The sequence below is a fragment of the Bufo gargarizans genome, chromosome 2 (assembly GCF_014858855.1).
Source record: "Bufo gargarizans isolate SCDJY-AF-19 chromosome 2, ASM1485885v1, whole genome shotgun sequence".
Taxonomy (NCBI): Eukaryota; Metazoa; Chordata; class Amphibia; order Anura; family Bufonidae; genus Bufo; species Bufo gargarizans.
In genome coordinates, this window is record NC_058081.1 from 427,021,940 (window position 1) to 427,049,309 (window position 27,370).

The 27,370-nt window shown below is 45.4% G+C and overlaps 1 protein-coding gene across 2 annotated transcripts in view; it reads left to right on the forward strand.

Moving 5' to 3' along the window:
- Positions 1 to 27,370, forward strand: part of SLC23A1 (solute carrier family 23 member 1) — a 419,817-nt gene that overhangs the window by 308,468 nt on the left and 83,979 nt on the right. For both annotated transcript variants that reach the window (XM_044280913.1, XM_044280914.1), the window contains 2 exons: positions 4,930 to 5,077; positions 17,103 to 17,208. In XM_044280913.1, coding sequence (XP_044136848.1) covers positions 4,930 to 5,077; positions 17,103 to 17,208 — 254 coding nt within the window. The remainder of the gene's footprint in view (positions 1 to 4,929; positions 5,078 to 17,102; positions 17,209 to 27,370) is intronic.

Here is a 27,370-nt window from a genome sequence, read left to right on the forward strand (position 1 = left end):
AATAAGTAATAGTCATGAAGACATAGTTTCTTGAAAAATAATATTCAGAAGAAATATTAGCTATAGCTTTAAATAAAGAAAGACAAATAAACAGGGATACTTTTTTGAAGAAAATTATCAAAAGGTATTCGACAAAGAGGGGGAGGCTAAACTTGTGTTACCATTTAACACACAGTACAAACAGATTTCAATAATAATCAATAAACACTGGTATCTATTGAGGCAGGATAAGATATTAGGATCCAATATCCCATAACGACCGCCCATAGTCTATAAAAGAGCGCCTAACCTGGGATTAAAAACAGCACCAACTATTTAAGGGCAGAAAAGCAAATCTTATTGCTTATAAATAATCTTATAAATATTAACTCAATGGACATCATTAAAAGGTTTTTATAGATGCAGAGTGTGTGCAAACTGTCAAAGAACTAAATTCCCTAGGAGAACCCAAAAGATCAAATCCACTACCAATGAATTTGAATGTGAGATTGACGAGTTACTGTCATGCAACAGTGAGTCAGTAATTTATCTAATAGAGTGCCCCTGCTGCACTGGAAGGACATTGAAAGTGAGAGTAGCAGAACATATAAACAACATAAAAAAGTTACGATAAACATACATTGTCAAGCCATTTCAAAGAATGTCATGATTGTGATCTGAAGGGTTTAACCTCTTCAGGACACATGACGTACCGGTACGGCATGTTGTCCTGGTACCTAAGGACAAATGATGTACCGGTACGTCATGTATAGTTCCGATCACCGCTGCCTGGCGGGCGGTGATCAGAACCCGGTGCCTGCTCAAATCATTGAGCAGGCACCTTGGCTAAATGCGCGGGGGGGTCCCGTGACCCCCCCGTGTCAGTAATCGCGGCAAACTGCAGGTCAATTCAGACCTGCGGTTTGCGGCTTTTAGCTGCGGTTGCGGCGGTGATCGGAGATGCCATCGGGTCCCTATGCGGCTGTAGGGGGGACCCGATGGCATAGAAGGCAGCGCGATGCCTAAGGAAGGCTTGCCTAAGACCCACAAAAAATAAAGTGAAAAAAAAAAGTTGGAAAAAGTTTTCCCCCATAAAAGTTTCAAATAAAAATAAACAAAAACATCATTTTCCCCAAATAAAGTAAAAAAAAAAATGGTAAAACATAGTGAGGACGTATACATATTAGGTATATAGGCGCATCCGTATCGACTGGCTCTATAAACATAACACATGACCTAACCCCTCAGATGATCACCGTAAAAAATAAATAATAAAAACAGTGCTAAATAAACAATTTTTTGTCACCCTACATCACAAAAAGTGCAACAGCAAGCTATCAAAAAGGCGTTTGCCCACCAAAATAGTACCAATCTAACCGTCACCTCATCCCGCAAAAAATGAGCCCCTTCCTGAGACAATCGCCCAAAAAATAAAAAAACTATGGCTCAGAATATGGAGACACTAAAACATCATTTTTTTTGTTTAAAAAAAGCTGTTATTGTGTAAAACTTACATAAATAAAAAAAGTATACATATTAGGTATCGCCACGTCCTTATCAACCGGCTCTATAAAAATATCACATGACCTAACCCCTCAGATGAACACCGTAAAAAAAATAAAAAATAATGTGCTAAATAAACCATTTTTTGTCACCTTACATCACAAAAAGTGTAATAGCAAGCGATCAAAAAGTCATAAGCACCCCAAAATAGTGCCAATCAAACCGTCATCTCATCTGGCAAAAATGAGACCCTACCTAAGATAATTGCCCAAAAACTGAAAAAACTTTGGCTCTCAGAATATGGAGACACTAAACATGATTTTTTTTTTGCTTCAAAAATGAAATCATTGTGTAAAACTTACATAAATAAAAAAAAGTATACATATTAGGTATCGCAGCGTCCGCAATAACTTGCTCTATAAAAATATCACATGACCTAACCCCTCATGTGAATACCGTAAATTTTTTAAAATAAAAACGGTGTAAAAAAAGTCATTTTTTTGTCACCTTACATCACAAGCAATCAAAAAGTCACACGCACCCCAAAATAGTACCAATCAAACAGTCATCTCATCCCACAAAAACCATACACTACATAGGGTAATTGCCCCAAAACTGAAAAAAAATATGTCTCTCAGACTATGGAAACACTAAAACATGATTTTTTTTTTGTTTCAAAAAAAGGTATCATTGTGTACAACTTACCTAATATGTATACTTTTTATTTATTTATGTATCGCCTCGTCCATGGTGACAAACCTGGTCTATAAAAATACCACATGATCTAACCTGTCAGATGAATGTTGTAAATAACAAAAAATAAAAACGGTGCCAAAACAGCTATTTCTTGTTACCTTGCCTCACAAAAAGTGTAATATAGAGCAACCAAAAATCATTTTCTACTCTAGGGGTGCATCAGGGGGGCTTCAAATGGGACATGGTGTCAAAAAAACCAGTCCAGCAAAATCTGCCTTCCAAAAACCGTATGGCATTCCTATCCTTCTGCGCCCTGCCGTGTGCGCATACAGCAGTTTATGACCACATATGGGGTGTTTCTGTAAACTACAGAATCAGGGCCATAAATATTGAGTTTTGTTTGGCTGTTAACCCTTGCTTTGTTACTGGACAAAATTGATTAAAATGGAAAATTTGCCAGAAAAGTGAAATTCTGAAATTTCATCTCCATTTGCCAATAACTCTTGTGGAACACCTAAAGGGTTAACAACATTTGTAAAATCAGTTTTTAATACCTTGAGGGGTGTAGTTTCTTAGATGGGGTCACTTTTATGGAGTTTTTACTCTAGGGTTGCATCAGGGGGCTTCAAATGGGACATGGTGTAAAAAAAAACAGTCCAGCAAAATCTGCCTTCCAAAAACCGTATGGCATTCCTTTCCTTCTGCGCCCTGCCGTGTTCCCGTACAGTAGACTATGACCACATATGGGGTGTTTCTGTAAACTACAGAATCAGGGCCATAAATATTGAGTTTTGTTTGGCTGTAAACCCTTGCTTTGTAACTGTAAAAAAAATATTAAAATGGGAAATCTGCCCAAAAAGTGAAAATTTCAAATTGTATCTCTATTTTCCATTAATTCTTGCGGAACATCTAAAGGGTTAACAAAGTTTGTAAAATCAGTTTTGAATACCTTGAGGGGTATAGTTTCTTATATGGGGTCATTTTTATGAAGTTTCTACTCTAGGATTGCATCAGGGGGGCTTCAAATGGGACATTGTGTAAAAAAAAACAGTCCAGCAAAATCTAAATTCCCAAAACCGTATGGCATTCCTTTCCATCTGCGCCCCCTGCCGTGTGCCCGTATAGCAGTTTATGACCACATATGGGGTGTTTCTGTAAATTGCAGAATCAGGGCCATAAATATTGAGATTTGTTTGGCTGTTAACCCTTGCTTTGTAACTGGGAAAAAATATATTAAAATTTAAAATCTGCCAAAAAAGTGACATTTTTAAATTATATCTCTATATTCCATTAATTCTTGTGGAGCACCTAAAGGGTTAATGACGTTTGTAAAATCAGTTTTGAATACCTTGAGGGGTATAGTTTCTAGAATGGGGTCATTTTTGGGTGGCTTCTATTATATAAGCCTCGCAAAGTGACCTTAGACCTCAACTGGTCCTTAAAAATAGGGTTTTTGAAAATTTCTGAAAAATTTCAAGATTTGCTTCTAAACTTCTAAGCCTTGTAACATCCCCAAAAAATAAAATATCATTCCCAAAATGATCCAAACATGAAGTAGACATATGGGGAATGTAAAGTAATAACTATCTTTGGAGGTATTACTATGTTTTATAGAAGTAGAGAAATTGAAACTTGGAAATTTGCTATTTTTTACAAGTTTTTGGTAAATTTGGTATTTTTTTATAAATAAATATTTTTTTTTTTTCTTCATTTTACCAGTGTCATGAAGTAAAATATGTAATGAAAAAACTATCTCAGAATGCCTTGGATAGGTCAAAGTGTTTTAAAGTTATCACCACTTAAAGTGACGCTGGTCAGATTTGCAAAAAATGGCCTGGTCCTTAAGGTGAAATAAGGCTGTGTCCTAAAGGGGTTAAAATATATGTCAATTTAATCAGTGAAAAAAGATTGGAGGGGAGGAGACTTTGCAGCTAAGATGTCAAGAATAGAGTCAAGGATGATATATTCATTTGGATGTCTGGTACCTGGTGGACTAAATGCAGAGATGGAGATGTTGGGGTTTATTTAGAGAGGGATGAGGGGATAGCTGACACAATATAGTTACTGCCAGGCTGTTTACCAGTGCAGAGATGAGTCCTGTCCCTCTCCCTTCTTTCCCCGTCTACACTCAAGAATCTTCAACTACATATATCTAGATTATTATTTTTTGGGTTATTTTTATTTTTTATTAGTCATATTTATCTTTATTTTTTTTTTTTTTTTTTTTGGGCAATATAGTAATTTTATATAATATAGGGATACAGAATACAGGATACAGAAAAAAAATGACACAGAATGGAAACGCAGAACTACTGCAATTTAAAAAAAAAAGGTGGTCAGAATAAGATACTGGACTACAACTAGAAGTGGACAAAGAAAAATAAATAGTCGTCTTGTTATATACAATACAAATAGTTAAGATACAAATAGTCAAAGCAGCATGAGCTCCACTGAATGACATTTAAAGGGACCAAGAGTGTATTTTGATATATACATTTTATTTTATTTAGATTTTATGGTGAATAGAGTGTATTGTTTTTAAATAAGTGATAAGTGTGTGCCAGCCACATTTATTTTTACATATGTGCGTGTAATATATAGTTCTTAGTACTCAACTCTTTGTTCTGTACTTATAGTTATGTAAATGACTGCATAGTATTGCAAATTAGACAACTGTACAGTGCTAAATAAGTGTGATAGGTGTGTTTCTAAAACAATATCTAATATTTATTTATCTCTTTATGACACTAGGTCAGTGGGGACTACCTACAATTACTATTGCTGGTGTTTTAGGAATGTTCAGTGCCACACTAGCTGGAATTATTGAATCCATGGGTGATTATTATGCCTGTGCAAGGTTATCAGGAGCACCCCCTCCACCTGTTCATGCTATTAATAGGTATGTATCAGCAGTTATAGGAGTGATATATTATCTTTAATTAAACATTTTGAGACTGTTTTTTAGAGGTTTGACGTATTTTTCAAAAAGTTCGGAACGAACCTGAATCGATTCTACCTGAACCAAAGTTGCTCCAATTGCCTTGGAACTTGATTGTTATAATTTTTCGTTAATCTTTTTAAAATTTTTACACTTTGTCTTCCCCATCCCGAAGCTGTTGAGCTAAATGACAGCAATAGCAAATAATGTCAAAATGACACTGACATGTATAGCTTTGGGTATGAGAGCACATGAGAACACTGTGATATGTGTTATTAGAGTTAACAGAGTCAATTTTAGCTTGGCTACATCTGTACGTCATGTTAACAGTGGTGGCAGTAGGGGATTAGCAATGAGGAGTAGCAGCTGCTGCAGTTGAGATAGCAGCAGCCATGTGGTACATGTTGGCAGACAGGCACAGTGAAATAATGGCGGCAGCAACAGCCATCCGGAACATGATGGCAGACAGACAGCAGCAGTGGCAATATGGGGCACAGTCAGCATGGCCAGATCTATTCATCTGCCTCAGCCGCAAGAATGTGAAAATCTTCCCAGATCCATGCATGGTTTATTTTGACAAAAAAAACTGTTTGGGACACTAGCAGGACAACTTGGACCGTTTCATTTAGATATCAACATGGCCCCTACCCTGCTAAAAACACTCTCCGAGATAACACCGGAGGCTGGGCAAGGAAGAAGACAACAGACTATATTGTGGTGGGATACGAAAGTTTGGGCAACCTTGTTAATCGTCATGATTTTCCTGTATAAATCGTTGGTTGTTACGATAAAAAATGTCAGTGAAATATATCATATAGGAGACACACACAGTGATATTTGAGAAGTGAAATTAAGTTTATTGGATTTACAGAAAATTTGCTATAATTGTTTAACGAAAATTAGGCAGGTGCATAAATTTGGGCACTGTTGTCATTTTATTGATTCCAAAACCTTCAGAACGAATTATTGGAACTCAAATTGGCTTGGTAAGCTCAGTGACCCCTGACCTACATACACAGGTGAATCCAATTATGAGAAAGAGTATTTAAGGGGGTCAATTTTAAGTTACCCTCCTATTTTTATTTTCTCTGAAGAGTAGCAACATGGGGATCTCAAAACAACTCTCAAATGACCTGAAGACAAAGATTGTTCACCATCATGGTTTAGGGGAAGGATACAGAAAGCTGTCTCAGAGATTTCAGCTGTCTGTTTCCACAGTTAGGAACATATTGAGGAAATGGAAGACCACAATCTCAGTTCAAGTTAAGGCTCGAAGTGGCAGACCAAGAAAAATCTCGGATAGACAGAAGCGACGAATGGTGAGAACAGTCAGAGTCAACCCACAGACCAGCACCAAAGATCTACAACATCATCTTGCTGCAGATGGAGTCACTGTGCATCGTTCAACCATTCAACGCACTTTACACAAGGAGATGCTGTATGTGAGAGTGATGCAGAGGAAGCCTTTTCTCTGCCCACAGCACAAAAAGTGCCGGTTGAGGTGGACTAAAGCACATTTGGACAAGCCAGCTTTATTTTGGAATAAGGTGCTGTGGACTGATGAAACTAAAATTGAGTTATTTGGCCATAACAAGGGGCGTTATGCATGGAGGGAAAAGAACACAGCAATGAATGAACTAAAGATGTTTTGTAAAGAGGAATGGTCCAAAATACCTTCAACCAGAATCCAGACTCTCATTGGAACCTACAGGAAGCGTTTAGCGGCTGTAATTTCTGCAAAAGGAGGATCTACTAAATATTGATTTCATTTCTTTTTTGTGGTGCCCAAATTTATGCACCTGCCTCATTTTGTTTACACAATTATAGCACACTTTCTGTAAATCCAATAAACTTTATTTCACTTCTCAAATATCACGGTGTGTGTGTCTCCTATATGATATATTTAACTGCCATTTTTTATCGTAACAACCAACGATTTATACAGGAAAATCATGACGATTAACAAGGTTACCCAAACTTTCGCATCCCACTGTATATCCATTCCTCCTTCCGGCCTGATACTATTGCTCTTTTACCCTTGAAGTTTATTTTAATTTACAGTATGTCGGACAGACAGATGACAGGCCCTTCTAAGACAATGGGCAGTGGCCAAAATGTTTCTCAAGCTGCCAGAAGTAGCAGCAGAAGAAGGGGGTGGTAGCAGCAGTCACAGCGACAGGCCAGAGCTGCCAGTGTCATTTAGCGGTCTTGTTTTCACGAACAAATCAGCTGTCCTTGAATGGTTTGCTCGGTCTTCTACTTCATCGCAAGGGACATCAGACACCCACAGCAAGGAGTTGGTGGGTTCCTCTGACATGATGCTTAATTGGCAAGGCCCAGGAACAAGTTTGGTGTCCTCACCTGTGCTGATCCTGTCATTTTCTCATCCTTTAGCTTGAGAAGTATTGCATGCAGTCGGCTTGGTTCTACTTTTCAGTCAGCAGCTACTGCCCAGTCAAGATGTTTAGGAGAGATCCGCTGCTTCCTCCGGTAGGCGGGCAAGTAGCGATGATGAGAGTTGCGTCGGAGCTGGTATTGAGAGAGGTCAGGCACGTGGCCCTGAGACTGGTGAGGGTGACATCAGTGACGTGCAGACAGTGGGCGATAGCATGTGGGAGCCGGGTGAAAAGGGGTCTTCATCATATCAGGAGAAAAGGGTGTCAGCTTGCACATGAGGCAGCTGCTGAGCCAGCAGAGTGGTAGCGTGGCCATGAGTCAGCAGGTTGGAAGCAGTGGGATGTCGGGAGCCATATTTTCCCGGATTAGACTGCCCGCTATGCAGGAGCCTACTTGTCCGGAAAAAAGTAGAGGTGCAGGGGTTCACGAAGGCAGAGGTAGCAGGCAGTCAGCAATGAGTGGTGAGGGGGAAATTCCATACTTGGCGGTGTGGCAATTTTTCATCAAGCCGCCGGAGAACTTCAGCATGGCCATTTACAGAAGGAAAAGCGTGGTCATGGTGCCAATGTTGGCACCACAGCCCTGCATCAACACATGCAGAGTCCCCAAAAAGTGGTGTAGAAAAAAATGTGGCGCTAATGTAGTGGTACAGCCTGACACAGCAACCGCTGCATCACCCAGTGGCACACACTCCTTTTCCTGAAGTCAAGGCTCCACCACCTCAGCAGAAGGGACCTGTGTTTCCTTCCCATAATCTACTGGTCCTGATGCTCCTGCTCCTCCTTCTCCTACTCCTCTTACTCATTTCATCAGCAATCGATTACAGAGGCGATTACAAACAGACAATAGTATGTGTGCTCTCATCCAATGGCACAGAATCTGAACGTGCTCCTGGCCAAGTTGCTGGTACTATAATCCCTCCCTTTCCATGTGGTAGACTCTGCACTATTCAGAGAACTGATGGCTTGTGCCGAGCCAAGGTGGAGAGTCCCAAGCCATCATTACTTCTCCAAAAAGGCAGTACCAGCCCTGCACACATATGATGAACAGAAAGTGGGCCAGTCTTTGAGCCTGTTGGTGTCTGCTAAAGTTCATGGCACCGCCGACGTGTGGAGCTGTAACTATGGTCAAGAACAATATATGTCTTTTACAGCCTACTGGGTAAATTTGGTTCCTTCCCAGCCACACCAGCAACTTGGCCAGGTGACGCACTGCCGCCTTTACGTTCTCAAGTTGTGGGTCCTGGGCCAATGCCCTCCTCAGCCTCCTCATCCTCCCCCTAGTCCTCAGCCTCCACTGTAGGCACAATTCGGAGTGCTCCTCTAGCATCTCACATGTGCAGGACACGGCGGCGTCACGCTGTTCTGCACCTAGTTCGCCTCGGCAAACAAAGTCACACAGGGGAGGAATGGCTCCACGTGCTTCATCAAGAAATCAAATGTTGACTTTCTCCTCTCCAACTGAAAATCGGAACCATGGTCACCGACAATGGGAAGAACATATTATCGACACTGCGTCAAGGAGGGCTGAGCCATGTGCCCTGCCTGGCGCACATTCTTTTATCTGGTTGTAAACCGGTTTCCTGAAATCTTCTACCCATCTGCAAGACATCCTGAAAATGGCCAGGAAACTGTGCATGCACTTCAGCCACTCTTACACTGCAAAACACACCCTTCTTGAGCTGCAAAGGCAGAATGGTGTTCCCCAACATTGACGGATATGTGATGTTTCCACCCGTTGGAACTCCATCCTCCACATGGACCGACTATATGAGTAGAGGAAGGCCATAAACAATTTCTTGATGATGCGGGCGGACAGAAGCTTTGTAACTTTGCTGTGTAACTTTGACGTCAGCTCATGCGTGACACCTGCTGTTTGCTCAGGCCCTTTGAAGAGGCCACTTTATTTGTCAGTCGTCAGGACTACGGGTTGAACAACATCGTTCCACTGCTTCATATCCTGGAACAGATGCTGCTAAATCTGGCTGGCCATGGGACAGGAGATGTGGTACCTACATTTCATGGCCACCTGAGCCCTATGGGGGCTGAACTGGAGGAGAACATTCACGCACAAGCAATGTATACAGAAATGGTTGTTTTTTCTTTACAAGTGACAGGAAAGGAGGAGCATGAGGAGCTAGAGGGCGATGAGGAAGACAAGGCAGATAAACCCAACACACCATGGCAGAATGCAGTGGAGATGAAGGCAGGGAGTCTCTCCGAGTGCCTTGCACAAATGGCCTGATGCATGCTCAGTTGCTTGGGTGTTGACATCTGAATTGACACAATTCAGGCAGAGGAATGACTACTGGCTCTCCACCATGTTAGACCCTTGCTACCGGTCCAAAATGGGGGCCCTTTTTCAATACTCTGAGAGGGAATATAAACTGAACTACTATCAAGACATCCTTTGTAATCAGATGGCTGCTACCTATGTGCACCATCGCCCATCCTCACAAAGGTCTGACCGGGAGGTCCCTTTGTGCTCCCATTCCACTGCCATTGCTGCGGGAAGGGGGGGGGGGAGCAGTACCAGCTCAATCAGCAGCAACTTAAGTCTGAAGTCTCTGATATGCCCTTTTCTTCACCAATCTAGCAAAGAAACCACCTACCACCAGCAAGACATGGAGCAGAACCTGGACCAGCAGGTGGTGGCATACTTGTACTGCACCCTGCCATCCCATCCTGGCTACTGGGCAGCCAAACTTGTATTGTGGCCGCAACTGGCTGAGTTTGCCCTGGACAAGCTTTCCTGCCCGGCGAAGGCAGCCAGTAGTGTGGCATCAGAGCAGATGTTTAGTGCAGCTCAGGCATAGTTACCCCAAGGAGAACTCTCCTTTCCTCCCAAAATGTAGAGAGACTGACCTTTATGAAGATGAATTGGGCATGGATCAGACAGGATTTCCACACGCCAGTGCCTGATGCATCAAACGAGATAATTCTGGGTGCCACACCCAAACTTTGTCAAGAGACCCATTTCTTCTGGCCACCTGCTTCAGCCACTATTCGGATGCTGCCACCCGCCTCATGCCACACATCTGCTGCCATGTGCTCCTACTACCACCCACCATCTTGTGATGTTACTGCCACTCTTTTTATCCCTCACCTCCCCACTCTGTAACTGAGCTACTGTTTTGACTCCTCATGCTGTTGCCACCTCACCACTCTGTCACTGGGCCACTGTGTCTACTCCTCATGCTGTTACCATTCTCCTCACTCTGACGGGGCCACTATTGTCGCTGTTTGGTCTTGATGAGATCACCATTTATTTTACCCTTCTTCTGATCTGACAGCGGATCCTGTCTTTGGAGCAACCATAAGGCCTGTATCATACGTTCTTTATTTTGCATAAGGATTTGCTCATTATATGCAAGCCAAAAGCAGAAGTGGGTACAAAACACAGAAGAGATGCAAACTTTCCAATCACGTGTCATCTCTGTTGTGGATCCACCCCTGTTTTTTGTTTTTTTTTGGCCTTAGCAACATTGATGGATTACTGACCAAATACTGACCATGTGAAGGTGAATGCTCAAAAGACAGGATCCTTTTTTTGTGGGTTGCTCTTATGATGGATGAGAAAAAGGGCAAAATAAACCGTGACATCTACACAAACTTTCTGCTGATACCCTCTGCACTCTGTCATGGGTGCACTAATTGTATCAGCGTGCAACAGAACAGTTTCTTTAGAAATGTATGTGGAATCAGATGACTGGGTCAAAGAGGTGCATTCTTTCACTCTATAGTAAAATCTTGAGCCACTGCACGGTTCTGTATACCTGATGCTAACATTGACCTGTAAGGCTGAGTTCACACTTGAGTTATTCGGTCAGTTTTGGCCCTGTAACTGACCAAATAAGTGAAGTGTGAACTGATTCTAAGAGTGACGCCTGTCATCTGCCTGTCATGCTGACTCACAGTATTGTTTCACACAGTATTAGACTCCCTATGCATGTTCTACACCAATATACAGGATTTCTGCAGCAAGGAAATACCTGCTTAACCCGATTTGTCATGAATAAATTCAGACCAAATTGTTTTGGGAAATTTGTCGAACCGTTCCAAATCAAATATTTGAGAAATTCGCTCATCTCTAGCGGTGAAATAAAGCAATTTTGTGGGTTCAGAACACCACATTTTCATCAGTCTGACTGTTATAGGAGATTTAATCAGTCTGTACACCACATCTGCATCCGTGACATGAAAATACAATAGTTAAACAGTTTGTTAATTGCGTCGGTGACAAAGCTATTTTTGGGGTTCAAAACTCCACATTTGCATCCGTCTTACTGTAATAGGAAAGTTAATCATTTTGTTAATTGTGTCAGTGACATAAAGCCTTTTTTTTTGGGGGGGGGGGGGGGAGGGGATACACCTCATCTGCATCCATGACATGGAAATACAATAGCTAACCTTTCTGTTAATTCTGTCGGTGACCTGTATCCATTTTTTGGGGTGCAAAACGCTTAATTTGCACCTGTGACACAGAAATGCAATTGTTTGTCTGCCAGCCAATTTGGTGGGTGACCGTAAAAAAAAAAATTAGAAGAGCATCAGATAGGGGATGTGGCTATGGTGCTGCTTGTGTTGGTGGAGCTCCTGCTGCAGGGAGAGGACCATGTTAATCTGTGCCAGCTATGCACCCAAATGAAACACCTTCCTCTGGTGCACGCAGGTAACGGGACGTTCTGCGTCATTTTGTAGGTCTGAATACCGCTCTAAGAATAGTGAGGCTAGAACAAGTAGCGGCGGTGGTAGATTGGATGGTTGACAGTGTTGGCACCTGTGGACCACAGGCATCTGTCTTCCACCTCAACCCCTTGTACACCAACCAAGCAGTCTGAGCCTCAAGTAATGCAACAGTCACTTATGCTTTTTGATGACTCTGCTGATGGGGTTTCCATAGGCCATCTACCTTGCCTGATCAAGAAGTGGAAGAGATTGAGTGCACTGATGCAAAACCACCTATGTTTGAGGATGAGGACGTGGGAGGACCACCGCATCATGTCTCTGAGGATGATGACAAAACACAGGTCATTTGCTGTGGCTTTCTGCAGTGTGCAGACTGGTAAGGTGTTTCCCAGCCCCCACTACTTTTCCAGATGGGCTGTCTCTGCCCTGCACGAACAGGTGGTGGAAAAAATCAGGTGTACGCTGCGCAATGCCATCAGTGGTAAGGTCCACATAACCACCGATGCATGGACCAGTAAGCCCTGCACGAACAGGTGGCGGAAAAAATCAGGTGTACGCTGCGCAATGCAATCAGTGGTAAGGTCCACATAACCACCGATACATGGACCAGTAAGCACGGGCAGGGACGTTATATCTCCCTAACTGCTGACTGGGTAAATGTAGTGGTGGCTGGGCCTGAGGTGGAAAGCGGTTTGACGCATGTCCTACCACTACCGAGGATTGCCGGACATTTCTCAGTGCCTCCTGTTGCCTCCTCCTCCTGTTCCTCCTGTACCGCCTCCTCATCACATCAGCGCAACACCTGCACCACCAACTTCAGCACAGCCAGGGAAAATAACAGCAGCCAGGGCACAGTTTTGGAGGATGATGATTATGATGATGAGGAGGAGAAGGATCCATGTTCAGAGCAGAGTGGCACCCAAATCAACTCATGGACATTACTGGAGCTTGGCTGTGAGGATACAGAGGACACAGACAATCCACCTCCCACTGAGGATGCACCCAGCCATCATTATACTCCAGTGCAATTTGTGCTTTCTCTATGTCTCTTTCCTATTTCACAATGTTTTGGGGCCTCAATAAACCCAAAAAGTAAGAATTGTTTTTTTAAAATAAAAAGCAAAAAAGAAAATATAAATGGCAACCTCCTCCGTCTGCACTGCCACATCCACCTTCTTCTCTACTCGGACCTTCACCTCCTGGCTCAAGATTATTATATCATATTGGCAGAGTAGAGAAGTATACCAGCTGCACCGCAAAAAATGTCTGTAGGTCACACACAGAATTAACAGACAAATATAAAAAATAAAAAAACACAAAACAAACAGTGTTGGCTTCCTCCTCTGTATCTTCCACCACCACCATGGCCCCAGCCTACTCAACTTCCTACTCCACTTAGACCGCCTCCGCCTGGTTCAAGATTATTATTTTTTATGTATTTTATGTTAAGTCATTTCCCTATCCACAATTGTTTGTAGGAAAATTGGACTGCTCTTAGACCCATTTTGGTTCCTTTTGCAGCCCTCTAGCCCCTTATATTGTTTTTTTACAGCCATTTTTCAGCCCCAAAAGTTTGAATCCCCATTAAATCCAACGGGGTTCAGAGTCAAGTTCGGGATCCAAATTGAACCTTGAAACAAAGTTCAGACAAACCCTTCGAACCCGAACATCCACGAGTCCACTCATCACTAATCATATGTAGTCAGTTGGTGCACCATCGCCCATCCTCATGAAGGTCTGACTGGGGTGAATCCCTGTGCTCACGCTTCACTGCTATGACTGCTTAAGGGAGGTGGGGGGGGGGGGGCAGCACCAGTCCATCAGCAGCAACTTAAATCTGGAGTCTCTCCGGGGGTTCAGTGCAGCAGGGGGCATAGTTACCTCAAAGACAGCTCGCCTTTCAACAGGAAATGTTAAGAGATTAACCTTTCTAAAGATGAATCGGGCATGAATCACCCACGATTTCCACACACCAGTGCCTTAGGCTTCAGACTAGATCATTCTGGCAGTAATGTTTTGACTGCAGTGTGCCACACCAGAGCATTGTGAAAAATGGCCCGTTACGTCTGGCCACAACCCAGCTATTATTGTGATGCTGCCACATTCCACCTCTTACTGCCACTGCTGTTGCCCCCCACCTCCCCACTTTGTTTTTAGGCCACTATGTTAACTACTCATGCTGTTGCCACCCTCCCCACTATGTGACTGGGCTACTGTGTTGTCTCCTCATGCTATTGCCATGCTCACCACTCTGTGACTAAGCCACTATGTTGACTCCTCATGCTGTTTCCACCCTCACAACTCTGTGATGGGGCCACTAGTGTCCCTGTTTGGCCTCGTTTACATAATCGTTTATTTTATCCTTCCTCTGATCTGTCAAAATAACCGAAAAGTGAAAAACACAATGGATCCTGTCTTTGGAGCATCCATAAGGCCACAATCACATAGTCAGTATTTTGCAACAGGATTTGATCATGATTTGGAAGCCAAAAGCAGGAGTGTGTCCAAAATACAGAAGACATGCAAATATTTCCATCACCTGTTCTCTGTTTTGACCAAATAAGTGAAATCTGAACTGAGTCGAAGAGTTACGCCTGCCACCTGCCTGTCATACTGATGCACAGTAACAGTTTCATTACCACAACGACTAGCTATGCATGTTTCTGCACTGCACAGTGATGAACATCAAGATATTCTCTCTCTACAGGCTGGGAAATAGCAGATTTATAAAGCGCTTTGTGACTAAATAATTCCGATCTAATCTAATTTTTGGAAAAAATTTGGCAAAGCATCAAAATCAAATTATTGGAAACTTTGCTCATCTCTAGACTTGACGTTGTGAGGTCACAGAGTGTGCCAACATCCTCATACTGTGTGCAGGTCACAGAACAGCGTGCAGCCGAAGACCAGGAAGTGGGAAGTACAGACTCCACACAGAATGTTCTGCATTGTATTCGCCCCGTAAGACCCAATGATGTTTTCCCCCCACTTTGAGGGGAAAAAGTGGGTCTTATAGGGCAAACAATGGTACATAGTTACAAAATTAACATTAACATTTTTAATAAGTTATGCAACTGTGCTTCAGTTTCTTGCTATGTTCAAGACATGATTACCAGTGATGGCCAGTTCACATTGTTCGCCCGCTAACATATGCAGGCTGCCATCTTTTTTCACAGGTCCGGCGAGGCACAGGTAAGCCCTTACCTGTGCCACGAGATGGTCTGAAAACAAGTGCGGTCACCGGGAGCAGGCAGTTCCGATAACAGCCCGATGAAGGCCCCCGGTGGCTATTCTCGGAACTGCCTGCTCCCGCTGACCGCACTTGTTTTCAGACCTGCTTGCGCACAGGCACAGGTAAGAACTTACCTGTGCCTTGCCGGACTTGTGAAAAAAAGATGTCAGCCCGCATATGTTCGCGGGCGAACAATGCGAGCTGGCCATCACTGATGATTACTGCAATTGGAATTACTTTTCTTTACATCTAGAGACTGGCAATTTGTCCTGATCATGTCTGGCAGGTGTATGACTTGTTAAAAGAAAGATACATTTAAACAGGGGTGCACCTAGCCTTTCTGCAGCCTGAGGCAAAAATTGAAATGACTCCCCTATGCCAAATATTCAACCTAACTACTTCCCTCTAGTGCTACTGTTAAAACTATAACATACTGCGCTACAAAACATACAGGGTAATACAGCACCACATATATCTTACACCCAGTGATATCTCCTCTGATGTAGATGTTCTCTTTCCTCATTTTCTCTATTTGGACCATGCCACCCAGTGGCGTACCGCCCATAGAGGCAGACCACGCCACTGCTATGGGGCCCGCGGCACTGGGGGGCCCGTAGCGCAGAGGAAGCCCCGCCCATCCTATTTGGCCCCGCCCACTCATGGCACCGGCTGCTTTTCTCAACTCATCTTATCTTCTGCACAGAGTACAGACACCCCCCCGGGCCCCCCCTTGACCTGAGACTGTCTCAGACGTGACCTGACCCTCCTCCTGACCCGGCGCTCGAGCCGCTGGCCAATCAGCACAAGGCAACTCTCTGTTGAGGCAACTGCTGATTGGCCAGTGGGCGGCGCAAGGGGGCGGGCGGGAGAATCGACTCGAAATTCGCCGACGGCGACGGCTGTCACCCCACCAGAGTCAGTGCCTGCCCTGGCCTGAGCTGAGGAGAGACGAGCTGAGTGCTGACTGAGCCAGAAGGAGAGGGAGGAAGTACGGAAGATTCTGAATCTGAAGTGACTTGAGGAGGTTGACTGAGCAGTGTGCACCGTCCGTGTCCCTGGCTGGCTGGCCTGAAGAAGTAAGTCACAGTCTGGGGGGGGGCCCCCTCTATGTTTGGGGGTCTCCTCTGGCTCCGCTCCGCCTCCCCTCCCTTTCTATCTGTCCACTCCAGGCACTGTAGGAGGAAAGCACACTGTCCTGAGCATTTTGGGGGGCATTAAGGGTTTGGGGGGCTCATAGTGGACAGTGTGCTCTCCTACTCCTCCCCCCGGGCATTTTGGGGGGCATTAGGGATTCTTTAATGGGGGTGTGGCATGGGAGGAGCCAGGACAGGAGGTGGGACGGGCCAGGGGTGGGTAATGGGCGGGGTTAGGGGGCCCAATTCAGATGCTTGCTATGGGGCCCAGTGATTTCTATGTACGCCCCTGATGCCACCATAATGATTTCTTTCAACCATTTATTGTCTCTGCAGAGTTTGACAAAGATTGCTGAGTGTAGTTTGTTACGCCTTACAACCATGGGTGTAAATATTGGGATTTGCAAGATCCAGCTGAATTGTATTTTTGTTTATTAGTAGATGTAATAATTTTGGTAATAACTACCAATATTAGAAGAAGGCCACCAAAGTATTATATTAACATTGTAATCTAATTTATAATTTATTTTTTCCAGAGGAATATTTATTGAAGGAGTTTGCTGTGTTATTGCTGGATTGCTTGGAACTGGAAATGGTTCTACCTCTTCAAGTCCAAATATAGGTGTTTTGGGTATTACAAAGGTAAAATCCTTAAAATACATCATATTTAAAAATTACAGAAGAACAAAATAATGATCACTTAGTTTGTTTTACAATAATTTAGAACCACAATACTATATCCAGGCTTTGCATTGTCTTGCACTGACAACTAAGGACACTTCAACTAAGAAAGAATGTAATGAGCATTTTCATTGACACATATTTGAGTTTACTTACTAGGTGTACAGTAGGCGCCTCACACAATTTATCAAATTCTTTATTCTTTTAATATATTATATATTCTCAAGATGAATGCAAAGAAGGGATTCCTCTTTGATCGCATTACAGTGAAATCATGTGATGTAATCTATACCCATAAATTCCCAAGATCGCAATCTGTTGAACTGAAAGAACTGCAAACAGGTTCATTACCAACTACTCATAATTTCAGCTGGCAGATGAACTCGAAGCTTTTCAGGTTTGTTTTGGAAGAATTCAGCAAAAGAGTGCACGGTGCCATTTTACTGCACATGTCGGCGGGAAAAAGCACTAGGGGGGAAGACAAAGGGTGCTCACATGGCCCTGAGAGGAAGTGGTTGGGAGGGCTTGCCCTGATTAGCTCACAGGCTGACAGACAGCCTAGATGTGCCAATCAGTGCTTCAGCAGGCAAGGAGGTACCCTTTCAGAACAAGCAGAATGTCATTCTGTGTTGGGCTGTTAATGACGGTGGTGGATGGGTCTATATAGTGTCTGACAGGAAACAATCTTAGAGACAGTGTACAGACACAACCAAGCTTCTATTTTAGTGTGACGGACACTGAAGGGAAAGGCTAGAAAGAGGAAGAAATGTGTAGAATATGAAAACTGTCAGCCAGGCAGTGAGGAGCTGAGGCTGACTGTGCCTTGCATGTATTCCAGCTGCAAGTACTGCCTCGCAACACAGCTGCAGCTGCTGCAAAAACTCAAAAGCAGATTTTTTTTTTTGGGGGGGGGGGGGGGGGGGGATAAGCTCAAAACTGTACAACACATGTGTTACCATCCAGAGGATAGATAGCAGTTGAATTGTTAGTAAAACTCTTAAAATACTAGACCGAAATCCGTGTCAGGGCATCTCCAGAAAGTTTATATATTTTTTTAAATAGTGAAATACATGTCTTACAACAAAGAGGGTAGTGAAAACGTAAACTACTAGGCTAAAATCTGTATTAATGCATCTCCAGAGAGTTCAATTTTTGGGGGGGATTGTGTAAATAGTGATATACGTGTGTTTTACAATACAGAGGGTAGTGTTTAAAATCTGAGTGAGAACATGAAATACTAGGCCAAAATGCTGGTAGTAGTATAGCCTCTGGATGTCTTGTCAAACTAAAAGTGACAGGTTTACACATCCCTTTTGATGCCCATCACCTGCCCCAAACCATGCCTAAATACCGCCCATTCAATACCCCCTTAGGCCGAATGCACATGGCCGTTTTTCACGGCCGTGAGCGGTCCGTGGAACCGCGGCCTGGATTCCTGCTGAGAGCATTCGGCCTTTTTCTGTCAAGCGTTATCTACTTCCGACATGACCTTTCTGAAGTCAAAACATGCCCTTATTTTTGCCCACAGCATCCATTTTGTGAAATGCGGCATCCATGTTGTGGTTAAGTAAAATCATATGGGAATGTGCGGACATGATGAAGACATGTTCGGAATTGTCCTAAGACGTTATTATAGAGTGCTGAAATAAAATAAAAAATTGTTAGGAAATTTTCTTTAATTATATACGATCGTGTTTAATAAAATAATATTCGAAATATTAACAATAGCTGAGATACCTCGGCTGTCGCTGACTCAATACATCACGTTACATTTTGTCAACATTGCAGTATGATAGGCACGTTTGTGTGTAATTACAGCAACGTAGACATACAAACCGGATTCCAAAAAAGTTGGGACACTATACAAATCGTGAATAAAAACTGAATGCAATGATGTGGAGATGGCAAATGTCAATATTTTATTTGTAATAGAACGTAGATGACAGATCAAACGTTTAATCTGAGTAAATGTATCATTTTAAAGGAAAAATACGTTGATTCAAAATTTCACGGTGTCAACAAATCCCCAAAAAGTTGGGACAAGTAGCAATAAGAGGCTGGAAAAAGTAAATTTTGAGCATAACGAAGAGCTGGAAGACCAATTAACACTAATTAGGTCAATTGGCAACATGATTGGGTATAAAAAGAGCTTCTCAGAGTGGCAGTGTCTCTCAGAAGCCAAGATGGGTAGAGGATCACCAATTCCCACAATGTTGCGCAGAAAGATAGTGGAGCAATATCAGAAAGGTGTTACCCAGCGAAAAATTGCAAAGACTTTGCATCTATCATCAACAACTGTGCATAACATCATCCGAAGATTCAGAGAATCTGGAACAATCTCTGTGCGTAAGGGTCAAGGCCATAAAACCATACTGGATGCCCGTGATCTCCGGGCCTTTAAACGACACTGCACCACAAACAGGAATGCTACTGTAAAGGAAATCACAGAATAGGCTCAGGAATACTTCCAGAAACCATTGTCAGTGAACACGATCCACCGTGCCATCCGCCGTTGCCAGCTGAAACTCTACAGTGCAAAGAAGAAGCCATTTCTAAGCAAGATCCACAAGCTCAGGCGTTTTCACTGGGCCAGGGATCATTTAAAATGGAGTGTGGCAAAATGGAAGACTGTTCTGTGGTCAGACGAGTCACGATTCGAAGTTCTTTTTGGAAATCTGGGACGCCATGTCATCCGGACCAAAGAGGACAAGGACAACTCAAGTTGTTATCAATGCTCAGTTCAGAAGCCTGCATCTCTGATGGTATGGGGTTGCATGAGTGTGTGTGGCATGGGCAGCTTGCATGTCTGGAAAGGCACCATCAATGCAGAAAAATATATTCAGGTTCTAGAACAACATATGCTCCCATCCAGACATCATCTCTTTCAGGGAAGACCCTGCATTTTTCAACAAGATAATGCATGACCACATTCTGCATCAATCACAACATCATGGCTGCATAGGAGAAGGATCCGGGTACTGAAATGGCCAGTCTGCAGTCCAGATCTTTCACCTATAGAGAACATTTGGCGCATCATAAAGAGGAAGGTGCAACAAAGAAGGCCCAAGACGATTGAACAGTTAGAGGCCTGTATTAGACAAGAATGGGAGAGCATTCCTATTTCTAAACTTGAGAAACTGGTCTCCTCGGTCCCCAGACGTCTGTTGAGTGTTGTAAGAAGAAGGGGAGATGCCACACAGTGGTGAAAATGGCCTTGTCCCAACTTTTTGGGGATTTGTTGACCCCATGAAATTCTGATTCAACATATTTTTCCCTTAAAATGGTACATTTTCTCAGTTTAAACTTTTGTTCCGTGATTTATGTTCTATTCTGAATAAAATATTAGAAGTTGGCACCTCCACATCATTGCATTCAGTATTTATTCACGATTTGTATAGTGTCCCAACTTTTTTGGAATCCGGTTTGTAATTGTTTAAAGGTCTTTGTTACAAAGTCACATATATCACGGTCATTTTTTCTAAAATCGCTCGTGAATAGAGTTGAGCGAACACCTGGATGTTCGGGTTCGAGAAGTTCGGCCGAACATCCCGGAAATGTTCGGGTTCGGGATCCGAACCCGATCCGAACTTCGTCCCGAACCCGAACCCCATTGAAGTCAATGGGGACCCGAACTTTTCGGCACTAAAAAGGCTGTAAAACAGCCCAGGAAAGAGCTAGAGGGCTGCAAAAGGCAGCAACATGTAGGTAAATCCCCTGCAAACAAATGTGGATAGGGAAATGAATTAAAATAAAAATTAAATAAATAAAAATTAACCAAAATCAATTGGAGAGAGGTTCCATAGCAGAGAATCTGGCTTCCCGTCACCCACCACTGGAACAGTCCATTCTCAGATATTTAGGCCCCGGCACCCAGGCAGAGGAGAGAGGTCCCGTAACAGAGAATCTGTCTTCATGTCAGCAGAGAATTAGTCTGCATGTCATAGCAGAGAATGAGGCTTCACGTCAGCCACCACTGCAACAGTCCATTGGCATATATTTAGGCCCAGCACCCAGGCAGAGGAGGGAGGTCCCGTAACAGAGAATCTGTCTTCATGTCAGCAGAGAATTAGTCTGCATGTCATAGCAGAGAATGAGGCTTCACGTCAGCCACCACTGCAACAGTCCATTGGCATATATTTAGGCCCAGCACACACACAGGCAGAGGAGAGAGGTCCCGTAACAGAGAATCTGGCTTCATGTCAGCAGAGAATCAGTCTGCATGTCATAGCAGAGAATGAGGCTTCACGTCAGCCACCACTGCAACAGTCCATTGGCATATATTTAGGCCCAGCACACACACAGGCAGAGGAGAGAGGTCCCGTAACAGAGAATCTGGCTTCATGTCAGCAGAGAATCAGTCTGCATGTCATAGCAGAGAATGAGGCTTCACGTCAGCCACCACTGCAACAGTCCATTGGCATATATTTAGGCCCAGCACACACACAGGCAGAGGAGAGAGGTCCCGTAACAGAGAATCTGTCTTCATGTCAGCAGAGAATTAGTCTGCATGTCATAGCAGAGAATGAGGCTTCACGTCAGCCACCACTGCAACAGTCCATTGGCATATATTTAGGCCCAGCACACACACAGGCAGAGGAGAGAGGTCCCGTAACAGAGAATCTGGCTTCATGTCAGCAGAGAATCAGTCTGCATGTCATAGCAGAGAATGAGGCTTCACGTCAGCCACCACTGCAACAGTCCATTGGCATATATTTAGGCCCAGCACACACACAGGCAGAGGAGAGAGGTCCCGTAACAGAGAATCTGGCTTCATGTCAGCAGAGAATCAGTCTGCATGTCATAGCAGAGAATGAGGCTTCACGTCAGCCACCACTGCAACAGTCCATTGGCATATATTTAGGCCCAGCACACACACAGGCAGAGGAGAGAGGTCCCGTAACAGAGAATCTGTCTTCATGTCAGCAGAGAATCAGTCTGCATGTCATAGCAGAGAATGAGGCTTCACGTCAGCCACCACTGCAACAGTCCATTGGCATATATTTAGGCCCATCACCCAGGCAGAGGAGGGAGGTCCCGTAACAGAGAATCTGTCTTCATGTCAGCAGAGAATTAGTCTGCATGTCATAGCAGAGAATGAGGCTTCACGTCAGCCACCACTGCAACAGTCCATTGGCATATATTTAGGCCCAGCACCCAGGCAGAGGAGGGAGGTCCCGTAACAGAGAATCTGTCTTCATGTCAGCAGAGAATTAGTCTGCATGTCATAGCAGAGAATGAGGCTTCACGTCAGCCACCACTGCAACAGTCCATTGGCATATATTTAGGCCCAGCACACACACAGGCAGAGGAGAGAGGTCCCGTAACAGAGAATCTGGCTTCATGTCAGCAGAGAATCAGTCTGCATGTCATAGCAGAGAATGAGGCTTCACGTCAGCCACCACTGCAACAGTCCATTGGCATATATTTAGGCCCAGCACACACACAGGCAGAGGAGAGAGGTCCCGTAACAGAGGATCTGGCTTCATGTCAGCAGAGAATCAGTCTGCATGTCATAGCAGAGAATGAGGCTTCACGTCAGCCACCACTGCAACAGTCCATTGGCATATATTTAGGCCTAGCACACAGGCAGAGGAGAGAGGTCCCGTAACAGACAATCTGGCTTCATGTCAGCAGAGAATCAGTCTGCATGTCATAGCAGAGAATGAGGCTTCACGTCACCCACCACTGCAACAGTCCATTGGCATATATTTAGGCCTAGCACACAGGCAGAGCAGAGAGGTCCCGTAACAGACAATCTGGCTTCATGACAGCAGAGAATCAGTCTGCATGTCATAGCAGAGAATGAGGCTTCACGTCACCCACCACTGCAACAGTCCATTGGCATATATTTAGGCCTAGCACACAGGCAGAGGAGAGAGGTCCCGTAACAGACAATCTGGCTTCATGTCAGCAGAGAATCAGTCTGCATGTCATAGCAGAGAATGAGGCTTCACGTCACCCACCACTGCAACAGTCCATTGGCATATATTTAGGCCTAGCACACAGGCAGAGCAGAGAGGTCCCGTAACAGACAATCTGGCTTCATGACAGCAGAGAATCAGTCTGCATGTCATAGCAGAGAATGAGGCTTCACGTCACCCACCACTGCAACAGTCCATTGGCATATATTTAGGCCTAGCACACAGGCAGAGCAGAGAGGTCCCGTAACAGACGATCTGGCTTCATGTCAGCAGAGAATCAGTCTGCATGTCATAGCAGAGAATGAGGCTTCACGTCACCCACCACTGCAACAGTCCATTGGCATATATTTAGGCCTAGCACACAGGCAGAGCAGAGAGGTCCCGTAACAGACAATCTGGCTTCATGTCAGCAGAGAATCAGTCTGCATGTCATAGCAGAGAATCAGGCTTCACGTCAGCCACCACTGCAACAGTCCATTGTCATAAATTTAGGCCCAGCACCCAGGCAGAGGAGAGAGGTCCCGTAACAGACAATCTGGCTTCATGTCAGCAGAGAATTAGTCTGCATGTCATAGCAGAGAATCAGGCTTCATGTCAGCCACCACTGCAACAGTCCATTGGCATATATTTAGGCCTAGCACACAGGCAGAGGAGAGGTTCATTCAACTTTGGGTAGCCTCGCAATATAATGGTAAAATGAAAATAAAAATAGGATTGAATGAGGAAGTGCCCTGGAGTCCAATAATATATGGTTATGGGGAGGTAGTTAATGTCTAATCTGGACAAGGGACGGACAGGTCCTGTGGGATCCATGCCTGGTTCATTTTTATGAACGTCAGCTTGTCCACATTGGCTGTAGACAGGCGGCTGCGTTTGTCTGTAATGACGCCCCCTGCCGTGCTGAATACACGTTCAGACAAAACGCTGGCTGCCGGGCAGGCCAGCACCTCCAAGGCATAAAAGGCTAGCTCTGGCCACGTGGACAATTTAGAGACCCAGAAGTTGAATGGGGCCGAACCATCAGTCAGTACGTGGATTGGTGTGCACACGTACTGTTCCACCATGTTAGTGAAATGTTGCCTCCTGCTAACACGTTGCGTATCAGGTGGTGGTGCAGTTAGCTGTGGCGTGTTGACAAAAGTTTTCCACATCTCTGCCATGCTAACCCTGCCCTCAGAGGAGCTGGCCGTGACACAGCTGCCTTGGCGACCTCTTGCTCCTCCTCTGCCTTGGCCTTGGGCTTCCACTTGTTCCCCTGTGACATTTGGGAATGCTCTCAGTAGCGCGTCTACCAACGTGCGCTTGTACTCGCGCATCTTCCTATCACGCTCCAGTGCAGGAAGTAAGGTGGGCACATTGTCTTTGTAGCGTGGATCCAGCAGGGTGGCAACCCAGTAGTCCGCACAGGTTAAAATGTGGGCAACTCTGCTGTCGTTGCGCAGGCACTGCAGCATGTAGTCGCTCATGTGTGCCAGGCTGCCCAGGGGTAAGGACAAGCTGTCCTCTGTGGGAGGCGTATCGTCATCGTCCTGCCTTTCCCCCCAGCCACGCACCAGTGATGGACCCGAGCTGCGTTGGGTGCCACCCCGCTGTGACCATGCTTCATCCTCATCCTCCTCCACCTCCTCCTCATCCTCGTCCTCCTCGTCCTCCAGTAGTGGGCCCTGGCTGGCCACATTTGTACCTGGCCTCTGCTGTTGCCAAAAACCTCCCTCTGAGTCACTTCGAAGAGACTGGCCTGAAAGTGCTAAAAATGACCCCTCTTCCTCCTCCTCCTCCTCCTCCTGGGCCACCTCCTCTTCCATCATCGCCCTAAGTGTTTTCTCAAGGAGACATAGAAGTGGTATTGTAACGCTGATAACGGTGTCATCGCCACTGGCCATGTTGGTGGAGTACTCGAAACAGCGCAACAGGGCACACAGGTCTCGCATGGAGGCCCAGTCATTGGTGGTGAAGTGGTGCTGTTCTGTAGTGCGACTGACCCGTGCGTGCTGCAGCTGAAACTCCACTATGGCCTGCTGCTGCTCGCACAGTCTGTCCAGCATGTGCAAGGTGGAGTTCCACCTGGTGGGCACGTCGCATATGAGGCGGTGAGCGGGAAGGCCGAAGTTACGCTGTAGCGCAGACAGGCGAGCAGCAGCAGGATGTGAACGCCGGAAGCGCGAACAGACGGCCCGCACTTTATGCAGCAGCTCTGACATGTCGGGGTAGTTGTGAATGAACTTCTGCACCACCAAATTCAGCACATGCGCCAAGCAAGGGATGTGCGTCAAATTGGCTAGTCCCAGAGCTGCAACGAGATTTCGCCCATTATCACACACCACCAGGCCGGGCTTGAGGCTCACCGGCAGCAACCACTCGTCGGTCTGTTGTTCAATACCCCGCCACAACTCCTGTGCGGTGTGGGGCCTGTCCCCCAAACATATGAGTTTCAGAATGGCCTGCTGACGTTTACCCCGGGCTGTGCTGAAGTTGGTGGTGAAGGTGTGTGGCTGACTGGATGAGCAGGTGGAAGAAGAGGAGGAGGAAGCCGAGAAGGAGGAGGTGGCAACAGGAGGCAAAGAATGTTGCCCTGCGATCCTTGGCGGCGGAAGGACGTGCGCCAAACAGCTCTCCGCCTGGGGCCCAGCTGCCACTACATTTACCCAGTGTGCAGTTAGGGAGATATAGCGTCCCTGGCCGTGCTTACTGGTCCACGTATCTGTGGTTAGGTGGACCTTGCTACAGATGGCGTTGCGCAGTGCACACTTGATTTTATCGGATACTTGGTTGTGCAGGGAAGGCACGGCTCTCTTGGAGAAGTAGTGCCGGCTGGGAACAACATACTGTGGGACAGCAAGCGACATGAGCTGTTTGAAGCTGTCTGTGTCCACCAGCCTAAATGACAGCATTTCATAGGCCAGTAGTTTAGAAATGCTGGCATTCAGGGCCAGGGATCGAGGGTGGCTAGGTGGGAATTTACGCTTTCTATCAAATGTTTGTGAGATGGAGAGCTGAACGCTGGCGTGTGACATGGTTGAGACGCTTGGTGACGGAGGTGGTGGTGGTGGTGTTGGTGGTACATCCCCTGTTTGCTGGGCGGCAGGTGCCAACGTTCCTCCAGAGGCGGAGGAAGAGGCCGAGGCGGCAGCAGCAGAATAGGCCGAGGCGGCAGCAGCAGAAGAGGTAGCAGGGGGAGCCTGAGTGACTTCCTTGGTTTTAAGGTGTTTACTCCACTGCAGTTCATGCTTTGCATGCAGGTGCCTGGTCATGCAGGTTGTGCTCAGGTTCAGAACGTTAATGCCTCGCTTCAGGCTCTGATGGCACAGCGTGCAAACCACTCGGGTCTTGTCGTCAGCACATTGTTTGAAGAAGTGCCATGCCAGGGAACTCCTTGAAGCTGCCTTTGGGGTGCTCGGTCCCAGATGGCGGCGGTCAGTAGCAGGCGGAGTCTCTTGGCGGCGGGTGTTCTGCTTTTGCCCACTGCTCCCTCTTTTGCTACGCTGTTGGCTCGGTCTCACCACTGCCTCTTCCTCCGAACTGTGAAAGTCAGTGGCACGACCTTCATTCCATGTGGGGTCTAGGACCTCATCGTCCCCTGCATCGTCTTCCACCCAGTCTTGATCCCTGACCTCCTGTTCAGTCTGCACACTGCAGAAAGACGCAGCAGTTGGCACCTGTGTTTCGTCATCATCAGAGACATGCTGAGGTGGTATTCCCATGTCCTCATCATCAGGAAACATAAGTGGTTGTGCGTCAGTGCATTCTATGTCTTTCACCGCTGGGGAAGGGCTAGGTGGATGCCCTTGGGAAACCCTGCCAGCGGAGTCTTCAAACAGCATAAGAGACTGCTGCATAACTTGAGGCTGAGACAGTTTCCCTGGTATGCATGGGGGTGATGTGACAGACTGATGGGGTTGGTTTTCAGGCGCCATCTGTGCGCTTTCTGCAGAAGACTGGGTGGGAGATAATGTGAACGTGCTGGATCCACTGTCGGCCACCCAATTGACTAATGCCTGTACCTGCTCAGGCCTTACCATCCTTAGAACGGCATTGGGCCCAACCATATATCGCTGTAAATTCTGGCGGCTACTGGGACCTGAGGTAGTTGGTACACTAGGACGTGTGGATGTGGCAGAACGGCCACGTCCTCTCCCAGCACCAGAGGGTCCACTAACACCACCACGACCATGTCCACGTCCGCGTCCCTTACTAGATGTTTT